The following is a 15551-nucleotide window of genomic DNA, read 5'->3' on the forward strand; positions in this document are numbered from 1 at the left end:
ATAAATAACAGTGAATTGGTGCCAAATACGAAAACTTTTCTCCGATTACGCGACCACTACACTATGAAAGACACCTGGAAACATCTGTATAAATCTGAAGTGCTCCATTAAGGTTACACGGGAGAAAACGCCTAAGTAAAGCTATACACGTTGCCTTCAAAACATGCATCGCGTAGTATGTCGTTAGCCATGGAAATGGGAAATTAAGGATGCGTGTATTCATAACCCTCTCAGGTCAAGCCCGATTAAGCGGCGCAGCGGCGTATCAAGCAAAATAGTCCACAATTGCTACACATTGCGTACAGCACGATGGTACTGTGGGAAGTTGTGTAGGCACGAGCAGTCAGTCTAACTGAGGAACGTCATGTCCAGTCTAGCTTTGACAGAAGCAGCCCAATTTTAGATTCTCATAGGAGGACTCAGTGTGGCCATCAGAGACCAACGGAGAAAGCTTGTGCTGGTTCCAAAATGTCATTTTTTATTAGTCATCACCACGCACACAATTTGTGCCGTATGAAACCGAATATTCAGTATAGCAACCAAACCTCGGGAGATCACATCTGTCCACAATCAGGGTGCAACAGTGGTCGAGTTTAGCGCGGAAAATTATCATATTCATAAGCGTATGCAGGGTTTTTCTTCCAGGGGGTATGTTCCTAGCAGTGCCTCTTCTTGCTATAACCTCAAGGTATGAGGCTGACTTTGTGCCCCCTCCCCCCCCCTTATATCAGTGCATGGGGCTGGATTGACATGTGCCCCTCATCTTACCCCCCTGCCCATGCACTGACAAGCCCCAAGCGTCGTCTTCATTGATTCTGAAGAACCTGTCGACGAAGAAGACTGACAAACCTTGCACTTTTGCGTTAAAGACGTGTACTGAGTGGAAATATAGTTAAAGATCCCTGCTACGAGAACACGTAGATCGCTTATCAGTCGTGAAGTTTTGTAAATGCACCAATTTTTTATTCTTTCTGCAGTATGCCTATACCTGGTTACCATGATTCAATCACTTATAACTTCAAAATACACCACCTAGAAGCCACAGTCTAAGTGAAAAGTTATTATGAGCAGATAACTACAATATACAGCTCATTGTTTGCGCTTCTTAAGCACCTTCTCTCTCCGTCAAATCTTGGCTGGAATACACGCTTGCAGACATGAAAGTCGGTCAAAATGTGGCCGCTGCTAGTCACCTTGTTACCCGGCCCTGTAACCGTGTCTGAGAAGATAGGACGAAATTTTAAGGGACCTTCACAATAGTTGTGAACATTCCTAGAAGTAATTTTAGGTTAGATTTTATAAGCGCAGGCCTGCACTTGCGCGCCACGACTGGCATGTGTTCAGCCCTGAAGTCGTTTCGGAACAAAAAGTACACTTTTGACACTTTTAGGGTGCTTTAGAGACAATTTGTCGCATTATTCATCAAGAGGCAGAATGATACGAACATGATTACATTTATATGGTGTGATATCAATATGAAAACTGCGCACGACACAGGAATGGAGGTCGTGACCACATGCACCGAAAGTAGGTACCATAGCCACTGCACTACAACGCCACCATATCCCTGCTTGCTTTCTACCAAGCTTCTATATCTATTGCAAGCGGTTTGCAATACAGCCGGCGAAACTTTTAACTTGTGTTCTTGTGCTATACACGTCGGTTTGAGCGTTCATTAGATTAGCAAATAGTTTTCGGGGTATTATGAGCTTATGCAGACCACAGTAAACACCCCCGTCTCCGACTTTCGATTGGCGTGTGCCATGTCATAATAATGCGTGTTTTTTTCACCACAACTAGATATATTATTGCTGATGTTTTGCTCATTTCGCCGATACTGCACTGCAAATGGAAAAAAGTTTTAGGTGGCAGCTATATGCTTGTGCAGCACAACCCCTTTTATACTCCCCCTGGCTGGAGTTATTGTGCGGCACCTTCTGAATATTTTTTTGCTATTCTTTCACTCCGGCTGTCTAGAGCTTTTGAGTGGCACATTTGGAGTATTTTACGAATTTTGTTACTCCCTGTGAAAGCAATCTTGGTTAGACGCTCCACAAATATATTTTGATTCTCTGCTAGGTTCTTACACGTTCTTACACGTTCTGGATATTGTGAAAGCTCGCGCTTGTTTGTCTCCTAGCCTTCCGCTCTCCCATCCATTGTGTGCGTGCCAAATTGTTACCGACAATGATGTCCCTTGATCTATGCTGGTCACGTCACGCATTGTTTACATGAAAGAATTCCGGGGGCAAAAATGCAGAGTAATTTTCTTTTTCTCTTACAGCGCTCTAACACATAAAACTCAGCATAACGCTTGAGCCCTTTTATTCAATTCATTCACAAACGCTGTGGTCCTTACTTTAAGAATAAGCGTGGGGAGGGGAGCCGGAATTACTAAAAACAAAGATACAAAACAAAAGTTCTCAAAATTAAACACAAACAAGATGCTAGATCACACGAAATCAACAGCACTCAAACTCACGTTATATGCACAATATGTCGGAATGGAGAACAGAATGTTGCCAAAGAATTCGCAACAAACGAGAAAATCGTAATCGCTGAGAAGAACTGTTGACTATGCACGAAAAAACATTATTTAGATTAATTTACGATGCAAGGCTTCAACTGATTGATTTCTGTCTAGTTTAGCAATAAGAACTGTATTCAACGCTAAAAGTGCAAAACAATGAGGACACTAAAACTATATGCAATCCATAAATGTCTTACAAGGTGCAGTCTATAAGAACCCTAACGTCGTGCAACATGGAATGCTAAAATTAAGAAAGAAGTTTGGCAAAGCAGCAAAAACTAAACGGATACCACAAAATACACAGCAAGAGCATTCCTTATGAAAAAAAGATATCTCATGTTCTGTGGTGTCAGCCAACCACTAGATAATAAAACGCAAACCTCTGCACCATGCAAAAAATGGTAAACGCGCGAAACATTTGTATATATTTCTAAATCGATACGCACACTTCTGCGGAACCTTTGAAATCATTTTTTTCTTTAAAATGATCCAACTTTGGTGCTTTTGGCAAAAAGCATGACGAATAGTTCTTCAAATTACCTACCTGTTTTTTCGAAAACATACGAATTCTGTTTGTAAAATGAGCTATTCATTATTACGGTGGCATTTCATTGCTTGGTTGTGACCCTACGTCCAGCATATTAGGCACATATAGTCTGTATGTTCACGCCAAATCTATCAAAAAGTGTACCACCTTTTTTTTCACAAAACAGGTTTCTGGGCAAAAGGGCATTGCACATATATATATATATATATATATATATATATATATTGATACGTGTATGGAACTGTCGCCCCGACACAGCTGAATTGGCACCCAAATGAAGAAGACGACAACGTGGTTGTGGTGGCTTGGACTCTCGAGCTTCTCCCGTTGGCCTGCATGACTGTGCACTCGTTAGGCAGTTAGCAAGACCAGCTATCGGTGAATAAATCTTCCTCGTAACATCTTTTGGTGGAGGTGTTGGGTCTTCACACAACCCGGCTCTGGAACTCCGCAGTGGACGCCAGCTTTGTCCAGCCGCGATGCCTGAAACCAGCACTTAGGCCTCGCCATCCGTGCCGGCTTCATCACCTGTGATTCCCCCCATCTTATCGACGTTTTCCGGGGCGGACAGCACGGACGTCGAAAAATGGCTTGCATTATTCGAGCGCGTCATCAAGCACTACAGGTGGGACGAAACGCTTATGCGGGCAAATACTCTATTCTACCTACGGGTTACGGCACGTGCCTGGTATGAGACGCATGAAGTAGAATTAACCAGCTGGGACATATGCAAGCAAAAGCTTCGCAATTTGTTCGGTCGGTCAGTTGCTCATCAGATGGCAACTAGGCAGGAACTCGCGTCGCGTGTTCAATCATCGATGGAGTCGTACGTCACGTACATCCAAGACGTACTGGCACTGTGCCAGAAGACTGACAAAAACATGTCTGAGGCGAACAAGATCAGCAACGTGTTGCAAAGCATTGCTGTTGATGCTTTCAACATACTTATGTGCAAGAACTGCACCACTGTCGACTCCATCATATCTGAATGCCGATGGTTTGAACAAGCTAAAAGCAGGCGAATAACCCACCACATCACGAGATGACCAAACACTGCTGCGACTTCGTCTTGCGAGGATTCTGCAGCGCCCCGTTCACTTGCGCCTCCTGCCAATATGGCAAGGATTGTTCGCCAGGAGCTGGAAGTTTGGCACCCGCTTCCTGTCAGCCCCTGCGCAAGACAACTGGGCAACAGTCTCGTTTATTCAAGCCGTCGTACGTCAGGAGTTTGCTAACCTGGGCGTCCAGGTTCCCCAGCCCGCCAGACTTAAGCCGCAGCCCATGAGCACTTCCGTCCACAACGCTGACCACCTCTCTACTCCACTTGTCGCTGCGGCAGTTTGAACTCCTCGGTTTCTACCACGCTACCGAAATCCATCTGAGTGGTGCACGCACGATGATAGACCCATCTGCTTTTCTTGCTCTCGTGTTGGGCACATCTCCCGCCATTGCCGCAACAGGTGGCGTTTCCGGTCAAGCTTTCCTAATGTCGACCGCCGTCAGGACCGTGGACACTATTCGCAACCTGGTTTCCGGATGACCATATTCACGACCCTTCAGCTCGCCGTTTATCTCCACGCTCCGAACCGTCCTATGCGGACGTCACCGCTCAAAGAAACTGGTTCAGCTAATATTTCACTGCACACAAAACTGCTTCACTTCACACACAAAAACGGTGCAGTGAAGCATGCAAACACCAAGAACAGTGCAATGCAGGATCCTCTATTTTTCTAACATACTGAAATAGTATATCAAAGCACACTGCAATACCCACATTGATACGCCAGAGTTTATATGTGTTGTGGCGTGCCTTATGCATATTAAGCAAGGCTAGTCATATTGCAATGAACATAATGAATAAAAAGTCTTAAAATGGCATTTTCATTCCACAATAACCCTTGTGTGTTCAGACGTTCCAAATAATGGAGAAACAATATTACAGGAAAGAAAACAATAGGCAAAATCACAATGGCTTGACACTGTAACTACATAGCAACTATGCAGAACAGTTGATGTAAAGATGTAATGTATTAAACGCATACCATAATAACATGTCGCTCTGAAACAATGCAACATCAAAGAACATAAAATGGACACGCAAAAGCAGGGTTAAAGAGTAACCACTTACAGCTAGCATAGGTGTAACAGCCAAGCTAGGATATGGAGCATTATTTAGGAGCATCCCAACTTTTTTCCCAGAAGGAAAATTTAAATTTAGAGCAGGTTTCAGGACATGCGGAGCAAAATTTTTTAGCCTAAAATTTCAAATATACATTGGTACAACAAATCAGTATGAATTACACAAATCAAAAAATACATATAGAAATTATTTTCCATGCACTAATTCATTCAAAGTACACGACAGTGCTGCTATTTCAATAAAATCAGTCTCTTGAAGTGTCCCACAGTGCAAACAATGCTAAAACTCACAATAGCATTTGCCGAGCTTGTCGAACTGTTTGACAGATGACCCACAAATTCGAGAAAATCGTAAACAAAGAGCTCAAAGGAGTGGCGAAAAGAAAAATAGTGGCATACAATATTCTTTATCGTTTCTTAACGCTGCAGAAACCTCATAGACCACTCTGAAAGACTGCCAGCACTCATACTAGTACTTGTTATTCTATGCCATCTCCACCCAGGTAACGCAGAACGTTGAGTCAACGTGGTTTGATTATAACGATTGTGAGGCAACGTTAGATGGTAAAATATAACATTGCACCAACGTTTATAGTATTACGTTGCCATAACACCGTGTTTTAACGTTGCAGCAATATTTAAATAATGAAGTTGTCCAAACGTGTTGTTTTTAACGAGGCAACAACAATCAAGTTATCACGTTGTCCTAACGTGATGGTATTAATGGGGTAACAGCAATCAAATAATCACATTGCATCAACATTGTATATAGACATCAAACCCATGTTTAACAGCGAACGTAGAGACAACACGGAGAACATAATTGTTGAAACATCTAATAACACACATGACTTTTTCAACTTCGTGCACTCATTTAATTATTGGCTGACAGTGGCTGGTTAGCGTGGTTGAGTAAGAAATAGAAGCATGAACAATACAGACAAAAGTTCAGCCTAGGCTTTTCAGACACTAATCCTTCTATGAATCTGATTTCGTTATACAGCTGCACTCTATTTATTTATTTATTTATTTATTTATTTGTTTGACAATACAGGATTTCTGTAGTGCAGGAGACAAAAAACACCACCATGAGCCACCTGACTAAACCTCTATACCTCAGCACCATACGTTCTTCACACAGAGTGACTGCATTGGCAAAAAAAGGCACACAAGAACACAATCACATGGTAAAAACCTTTGCGTCGCCTTCTTACGTCTGTAGCTAGATACACTAAACACAGTGAATTCATATGTGAGAAAGATATGTGCAAGAGCAAGCCTTTTAGAACCCCAAATTTCCAGGCTACAAAAAGCCTGCTGAAGGCAGGCTTCATCTTAACATGTAAGCATGTAGACTTGAACAATAAATTACCTGTATGTTTTATTTTTACTGCGTGGTTGTAAAAATATCATGGGAACCATTACAGTTTAAAGTGAGCAAGCATTAGTTAAATCAAACTGTACCTCCATTGTGATGCATCACCACAATTACGTTTCAAAGAGTGCTTTTAGATTAAACACACAAGAAACAGATCTACTAAAACGGGACCTACATGCTTGCTTGATGCAAGGCAACAGCCACTACAAACCCTACGATTGGCAAGAATTATGGAAGTGGAACCAATAGGAACCATGGAGCTAGAAAAACAGCATTTTCACAGAGCCTGTACTCCTGGGGAACATAAAAAGCAATGCAATGATTTAAGAAAAAGATGATAGCAGGAAAATCAGTAACTGGATATAGTAATAAAGTAAAATCACGGTCGAAAGAGCGAGAGAGATATGGTATGAAGAAAAGCAGGGAGGTTAACCGGAAAGCAAGTATCTGGCTTGCTACCCTGCACTTGAGAAGGGAGACAGAAAAGTAAGGAAAACAGAATGAGAGAAAAAAAGAGAGTGGGAGGAAGCGAAAACTCACACACACTAGAGAATCACAAACATTCGACGAGGCGGGTCGATCGCAGGAATTTTAGGAGGACGGTCGAAGTCGCAATAAATGTATAGACGTTCTGAGCTTTCGTACAAAAAAAAGGTGCCCGTTCTAATTCGAAACTGCCTTGACAACATCTGTTTGCAGTACTCAAGTATCTGGTTGGGTCTGTGACTGATGAAAATGCCATAGAGCAGCTATTTCACGAGCTCTGCTCTTACAGCTTTGTTGGGAACTTGCATCGTCATGAAAGAATTTCATGTCTTCCTAATAACTGCATGTAAGAAAACTTCGGCCAAAATTAGGCAATCGTAAAGAAGTGCGTTATTCTGTGACTGCCAAGCCTATCATTCACGGCGCACACAGCAAACACCAGGCCTGCAGAACACACCATGCGCAAGCAAATATAAACATCGAATTGCACCGCGATGAAATGCCACACTAATACAGAAGGACGATCACTCACAACAAACACAGTAGACACCAACTTAGAGAAAGCACGCCTGCTGGAAACACTGTTGTTGGTAAGAAAACGTAAACCACAAATTGCAGTATCGTGAAAGGGTACAGTGATCTGGAAACAATATCACGCACACCAAATTTAGGAGACAACAACAAGGAGATGCCAAGCCTGCACAACACACTATGCAGCACACAAATAACCCCAGAGCACTGCAGTCCTCTTGCCATATGTCCAAGGCCTGGCTTCAGCATCGCTTTTTATGTCAGCTTGAACAAATGCACCTACCAATTGCGCTTCCCTTGCTCGAGTAGGTCGAGCGAGAAGACACACAACTGAGGCAAAGCTGCTTATGAGACGCCATTCTTTCTTCACATGACTTCACGCAGATTTCTATATAATAGAAGTAGAGGTAACACCAGGTTTATGCAGCTGTCTGGGTGACTGATACATTTGGTCAAATCAGTGTTTTTCTAGTTGGTCACAACACAAACGGCTGAGGCATATGTCACAGGTACGCTCCTTTCTCTTTAACATGCTACCGTGCATTTCAAGGCTGTGAATTCTGGCCGTTAATGGTCCCACAACACCATCTTTTTCCTATGAAATTCGAGACGTGAATTGACTGTCTTAATGGAGTCTTCTTTCTTCAGTAAAGGAAGCTTCGATGCTTTTGCTTTCTCTCTGTAGTAGTTTCTTACTAACTTCATTTTTTTTTTTACTGTCTGCTAGTGCAGGGTAGGTTTTTTAAGCAGCATGATTGTTGTTGACAGAGTAGATTATGGTAGCCTTTCAGCAGTTAGGTGAGCTTCCATTTATGTTCCAGCGTGATGTACATGCATAAGTAGCACCACGTTTATGCAGCTGTCTGGACAACTAATATATTTGGTCAACCGCAGTGTTTTTCTGGTTGGTCACAACACAATAGAAGCTTAGCTGAATTTATCAAACTGTCAACTATTAACTTAGACTGAGGCTGACTTGAGCTGGACGTTGTGTGCGAACTGCCATTGTTGGTGAACTTGGCGAGCTCTGTACATGACAATTGTGGACTATTGTCGCTAGTTCGCGCAAATGGTGATTCATACCTGGGGAGGTCTGTTCTCTGATCATCTTGTCATGCTGCTCAATGTTAAATTCATGCACGTCGAGGATTGAGGCCGTGGGGGAAGAGCCGAGACGTTTAGCTTGTCGATTTAAGCAGGAAATGGTGCAGTGGGTATACCCTTTGTTGCGTGTCGGCGTAGAGTGTGCACGAAGCGTTAATATCTGGTATCAGAAGTCGCCTCAGTGGGAGGAACAACGTGCAAACTGTTGTAGATAAGGGCTACGGGTGCGCTTGCTATGGAAAGCTGGAAGATCACCATCCGTTTTATAGACGCAGTTTCTTGACTTGCAACGGTAAAATAAAGCTGAAATCGCTGTATGAACAGCATGCAGTTCACCCACAAATCACCGCTCATGCAATTACGCGCTCACATACCTCTGCTGTGGACGTTATTTTTTTGTAGGAAGATCCGCAATAAGTGAGCTTACGATGATGCTTAGCTGTTGCGTGGAGGTACTCTGCTTTTTTCACTTGAGGTTGTCGTTATTGGTCACCCTTGAACGACTCCTCACGCTTGACTAGGCCACCCTAACTTGACACGTTTGACCGAGAAGGCAGAGGAAAAACACACGAAAGTAAGATGCTCCATGCTGCTGTGTTACAATGATGATGACGATAATATTGAGTTGAAATCGAAATGGCACAAGTTTAGTTTTCAACCTCATTTTTAAAGTGGCTTTGTAGCAGTAAAAAAACGAGAAGTAGGGCAGCATAAAAAAAGTGAGACACAAGTTATTTGCGAAGTACCGAATTACTGTACTCACTAAAATATTCGCAAGATAACGCTATGACTTGTGCAGCGCAACTGAAGTTTCAGTTACGCACTCATCACTTGCTTTTTTTTGCACCCCCATGATGCGTTTTTACGATGGTTTCAAAGTTGCGCTCATCAAATCTCACCATAACAAAAATGCCGTCATGATTAAAACTGATATTACGATTTCCGCGAAGAATATCTTAAATTACCTAGTCATAAAACAAGCAATAGACTTTAAGATTGGTACTAACTTTACTTGATCCGGAGGCTATACACCGGGTCGCGCTTTGCATCATGGGCTGTTGTAGTCACGTGATAGTTTCGCGCTTAAAATAATGGAAGTTTTCGCCATGGTCCCTTCATCAGTAGTTAACAATATAAATTTTTAGTTTATAAAGAGTCTGCGTGGCTGCATTTATCGGCTTTGTGTTCTACGGTGCCCCCTCCTGTCCTTGTACAACTTAGCAAGGCGTTCGGCGGCGGTAACGGCTTCCACCTGACCACTCCTCAGGCTGCATGACCGGGTAAGTAGCTGGGTTGGCAGTCTTCTCTTTTGTAGCCTTGTTTGCCATCGCATGTTTCGGCGCACTAATTGTGACGTAAATCACGTTAACCACCGGTGTCACACGGGCACTTTTGATCGTCATTTGGCTCCAGAATTGCCGTTTGACTCTCGTTTCGGGCAAACTATATCCAGATTATTTTTCACCGCTTAGCAACGATCATTGTTGATCGCGATCAAGAAATCAGACCCGTCGTCGTTCTGTTCTCACGCTGTAACTATCACCATGTCATACCAACTAGCCCAAACTGCGACACTTCTAAATCAACCCTTTTGACGCGCAAAAGTGCTCGTGTGACACCCATGCAATCTACCGTGTGCAACCAAAAATCATAAACATGTCATTTTTGTGTACATTCACTTTCAATAGCTCGATTTATATGGTGTATACGATGTATGCACTAAATAAAGTTAAAATATTATCAACTATTCTATTGTCAGAATCATTGTTAGGTTGCTCTTTGTGATTATCTCTACAAAAAATTGGCCCTTTGAATGAGTGGCAGCCCCTTGTTCGTTTAAACAACGGTTTCACCTTGTTTCCCAGGGCCACCAGTTTTGCCATAACCTCTTCCGTCGCGTCTGTTATCATGGCCTTCTGCGTTTGGCTCAAGTCAGCGTTATTATATTTGTACACATCTTTTTCATTTTATAGCATTGATATAATTTTACTCCAATTAGTCTGTGAGGAGAACAAGTATGATTCTATTATGGCAGTTGAAACAACCGCAGCCTGTAAAGTGTATCCCTATCGACGTGGTGACGTGCGGCACAGCTATTCATTTGCTTTAACCACCAGTAAACAATTGAAAAGTGAATAAATGAATGCAACTTTGTTAAGAATTGTGTAACCAATATCGACACAGGAATACTAACCACTCAAATGTTGACCATAACCTAATGACTTAATGTTTAAAAGTTAGCAGAGTGGAATAACCGCCTGACAAAGACCGCTTGAAATTACTACGATGGCTTCAAAGACACCTACGATCCCACCTATAGATTCGGAAATGCTTTGGCACTGTTTTTTGTATGCTCTAAAGCTTTCATGGAGTTTATCCTTAAAACAGCGTCCCATCTGACCTATGTACCTCCTGCTGCATGTCAGTGATTGTGTACAATATGCCTTTAACACAGGTTACATACTTCTGCCTGTGAGGAGTGCGGCAGCGTTTTCTTCCTTTCATCTGATCGATGAATCTGCGTAGGTAAGAAAGTTTCGCGGGCCATAAACACTACTTCAACTCCGGCACTTTCTCCCTATTTTCGAGTAGAGTTTGTGAGAATCACGATGCATGCTAAGCGCGAGAGCCGTCTTCTTTTCTTGCAGCTCTTCATATGGTCTGTACTTCCTTTCTGCGCCTAGGATACCTCGTCTTCCTAAGCAAATTCTCGGCTAGAGGCAACTCGTCATGAGTTGAACCTGCAATATGAAGTTCAGACACTTACTTGAAATATGCTTGTACCACCTTGTGTTAAAGTTATCTACACAGAGCACTCTGAAAGGCCATGTGCATGGCCGCCCTCTTGGCCCTTTTTTGTGTGCCCCAATGAGAAAGGCAGCAGTGGCTTCTATGAACGAGACTTATACCGCGAACTTGCGCACCATTTTGTAAAAAGCTGTGTTAAGCGCAGGAATACGATTGTGAAACATTCAGGAATATCATCTGTTGTCACAAGATGCTCGAGCTTGTGCTGCAAAACCTTCATACTGAGCTTGACAACCCACTTGCAGTCCACAGATTTAATCAAATTAAAGAGTAAAAATTATCTACATAGCAAGAGATTGTACAGCACTGAAAGCTAGCAATCTGTTATTATTGTTCCTTTAAATACCAGTCAAGTGCAGGTCTCTAAGAATTGATGCAGTGCTCGATTGAATAATAATACCCTGCCGTTACAAATACACCTCTATTACCTAGCCAGGAAAGGTAGACTCAAGTAAAAGCGTGAGAAACACTTCCGAACACCTGCCAGTGACATTCAACACTTTCCAGGAAAGGATAATGCTCGAATAAATTCGATAGCATCCTTGACACAGAGCAGTGGATCCTTTGCGCTGGCAGGCTGTTTATATTGTGTTAATCATTGCATTGATTCTCAATGACTTGTACTTGGCTGGTGCTGAAAGAAAAAATATTAATAAAAGGTTGATGACTTCTACTGCTGTAAGATCCTCCTGCTTTGTGGATATTTTTTTTGGTGTTTCAGTAGGCAGAATGGATAGGCTGGAAGTAGAATGTCGTGCCCACTTTGAATCTTTCTTAGGATGTGCTCCAACTTATTGAAATGGCCTAGCTGCTCCTTGAATGAGGCACGATTAAATTCATGAACTTAAGGTGGTTTCTTGGAGAATAACACTCATATTGGTGGTGTGAACCTTGTGGTTGGAAGCCATTGCTGCTTTGTGTCGCGGTAATCAAAAACGGCTAAAGGCGGAACATGCACTTGCCTTTGCAGAATGCTCTGTGGCAATCGACCCATCTCAAACAAGGTGGATGGTACATTCTCTGAGTAAACATCTCAATTTAAGATTGCGGGTTTCACTCAAGATGCATTCTTGTTGGTAGCTATAACTTTGCTTATGTGTGTGATGGATCCTAGGCGTGAAGAGGAGTGGCTGGCCACATCGAAGGCCCAAGAAAAGAATAAGGCAACTGTGTACATTGCATGTATAGTGTCTCTCGCAGACTTAAGGAGGTAGGGAGAAAGTGTCGAACACAGGTAGTGTACTTTCTTGCCTTTGCAGATTCACCTCTTGAATGAACGAAAAAGGCTGCGGCTCTGATTACTGGCAGAAGTGTGTAACATGTTTTAAACACATGGTGAAGATAATTCATTTAACAAAAAAAAATGAGCCCCTAAAATTTCCTTTTGTTCATTCATAGCAAGGGTCTCGTTCCTGTAGACCTAATACCTTTAGTAATGTAGAAGGGCTTATTGTCAGCTGAAATACGTAGTGCAAGGTTGACAAAGAGAAAAAAGACGAGACCTTGCGCCACGTATTTCAGCCTATTATGTACCAACTAGCCTAACATAACGTACTATTGTCAGCTACCAGCACTTAGAAAGATCGCGTGCTATGAACCGTGTTCACTAACACTCCCAGGTTTACGTGCTCGCAAACACTCGATAATGTCGACAAGAGGACAGCGACTGTTTAGCTAATTGATAAGAGCATCGAATGCATTATCCGGAGGTTGTAGGTTTAGTCTTTGCAGGTGGAAAGTTGTGTGTTTGTCCACCGTTATTTCTGAACATTTTTATCGTAAATGCTGTAATATAGGAAAAACGCTACTAATAACGTCTCCTATATTTTTCATGCGCTGATAGTCTGTTCTCAATGAAGGACTGTATATACATCTGCACTGCTTTGTATTAAATTTTAGTTGGAAAATGGTGCTGCATCTTTGTACCTTTTATCCCTCCATTTGCATTTCCTCGGAGCAGCCTTTGCAGGCGAGTTAACTTGTGAGATAGATATGTGGGGGCACGGTTGTTTTCTACAAAATATCAACAAGTGTTATGCTGGAACACACTTGAAATCAACTTTACAGTGCTTGTCATACCATTACTTGCAGAACACCCTTTTGGTTTCTGTATAAACAACCCACTGCCTTCTACGTTATAAGCTTGGGTTGGCTTCCACAACCCTTCCTAGTGCTCTCCTAGCAGACATCTTTAAATGAAGAGGGGTAAGACTTGCATGAGAGCACAAAGGCTGATGTCCTTGCTTTGGTTGCGCATTTTAATGAATCATGCATATTTACAACTCAGAGGCAATTATCGCTGCACCCGGAAAGCCTTCATTGAAAAAAGTTGCCTGTGCGGTGACCACGTCCATGCGGTTTTGTGTACATGTAGCCAGCTATGCTCGCATGAAAACCACGTCACGTTCCACCTCACTTGTTTTCCGCCCTCTGAAACTTAAATCGTGACTGAGTACTGTAAGACCTTTTCTAGGTAACTAGCTGTTTCATCCACAATGAGTGTGTCATTAACTACTTATTGCAACAGAAAAAACGCTATGCGAATATTTTGTGTGAGTGTTCAGGCTGTGTCTATGAAAAATAATTGAGCCCTTAAATGCTCCTTTTGTTCTGTGATATGCAGGAGGGTCAATGGCTCAAACAGGAACCATACATCATGATATACTCTGGGAGCACCATTGCAGTCTATAAGCAGCAGTTTAAATGTTTCTCGAAATGCTTGCGTGGGTTGATGGTTTAGGCCCATTTTTGAAGACAGTGTGTTTCTTGCACTTAGTCCAGGTCAAAGGGTCAGGGAGATAGAAGTGGAGGAGATTGCAAGGTCAACTGACGCATGTTTAGGCATGCTATCGTTGCACCTTTGAGAGAAAGAGCATTCTCTTTTGGTTGGATTTAGAGATACGAGCAGTCAGGCTGCATCTTTTTTGTTTCGCCTATCCTGATATTTTTATTCTGGTGCTTGGTTTGTTGCTTTCTTTTCTTGTATTTTTTTCTCTATACAGCTTATCCTTGCTGTAACTAGATGGACAGGTGAACACAAAATTTTTGGTGTTGCAAGGGTTTCGTTATTGGAAAATAACACAGCAGTTACTGAAATACGCAAAGATGCACACCATCGGGAAAAAAAAATTGAGGACACAACAGAAAAGGCGTCACTTACAACTAACCTTATTCTTGAAAAACCAGTGGTAGCAACCATGTGCGTGCACATTGCCTCACATGCTTGTCAAAAAACATGCCATAAGATTGACAACAAGAGAATTATGACAAAAAAGCCCCTAAACAAAAAACGATTCTAAGAAACAAATATTCCCTACCACGCAGAGCAACAGATGTAACATTAACATGGGTATCTCTTTTGTTTTTAAAGTAAAATGCTTCCATAATTTCACGTGCCAAGGTATCATTACTCTTTCAAAGGACGAATACACTGGAAAACCTAGCCTCACATTTGCACAAACCACAATGTGCTGGCAAATATGCTAAATGTTTAATTTCACCGGAACTTCTTGCTCCCTTATTCTGTCTTTTATGCATCGGCACATTTGACTGCACATTATGGTTTCTGCAAGTGTGAGGCTAGGTTTTTCAGTGTACCCTTCCTTGAAAAGCGTAATGACACCTTAGCACGCAAAATTATGGAAGCATACTACATTAAAAAAAAGAGATATATGCATGTTAGAGTTACATCTGTTACTCTGCGTAATGGGGAATATTTGTTTCTTAGATTAGTTTTTTGTTTAGTGGCTTTTTGGTCATAATTCTTTTGTTGTCAATCTTATCGCGTGTTTTTTGACTAGCATGTGAGGCAATGTGCGTGCGCAAGGTGGCTACGCTTATATATTTCGCTGATTTTCTGAGAATAAAGTTAGTTGCGAGTGACGCCCTTTCGGTTCTGTCCTCAATTTTCTTTCCCGATAGTATGCATCTTTTTAGAATCAAGTAAGCATGTACCAACTAGCCCAACAAAATGATTTATTAAGGTGGCGGTCCCACTCCGGCAGCAACCGCTCCGCATTTTATTCACT

At 42.2% G+C, this 15551-nt stretch overlaps 1 protein-coding gene across 5 annotated transcripts in view; it reads left to right on the forward strand.

Moving 5' to 3' along the window:
* The window catches only part of LOC119161647 (low choriolytic enzyme), a 1178895-nt gene that overhangs the window by 1015871 nt on the left and 147473 nt on the right, over positions 1-15551 (forward strand). The window contains exon 8 of one of the 5 annotated variants that reach the window (XR_012887764.1): positions 9937-9995. The exons of 3 other annotated variants lie outside the window; for them this stretch is intronic. Coding sequence is in view for 1 of the 2 variants with exons in the window: in XM_075880929.1 (XP_075737044.1) it covers positions 3244-3355 (112 nt within the window). In the remaining variant the exon portion in view is untranslated. Of the gene's footprint in view, positions 1-3243; positions 3479-9936; positions 9996-15551 lie in introns of those variants that run through there. One more of the 5 variants, XM_075880929.1, reaches the window with a different exon arrangement.

This window comes from Rhipicephalus microplus, chromosome X (assembly GCF_043290135.1).
Source record: "Rhipicephalus microplus isolate Deutch F79 chromosome X, USDA_Rmic, whole genome shotgun sequence".
Lineage (NCBI taxonomy): Eukaryota > Metazoa > Arthropoda > Arachnida > Ixodida > Ixodidae > Rhipicephalus > Rhipicephalus microplus.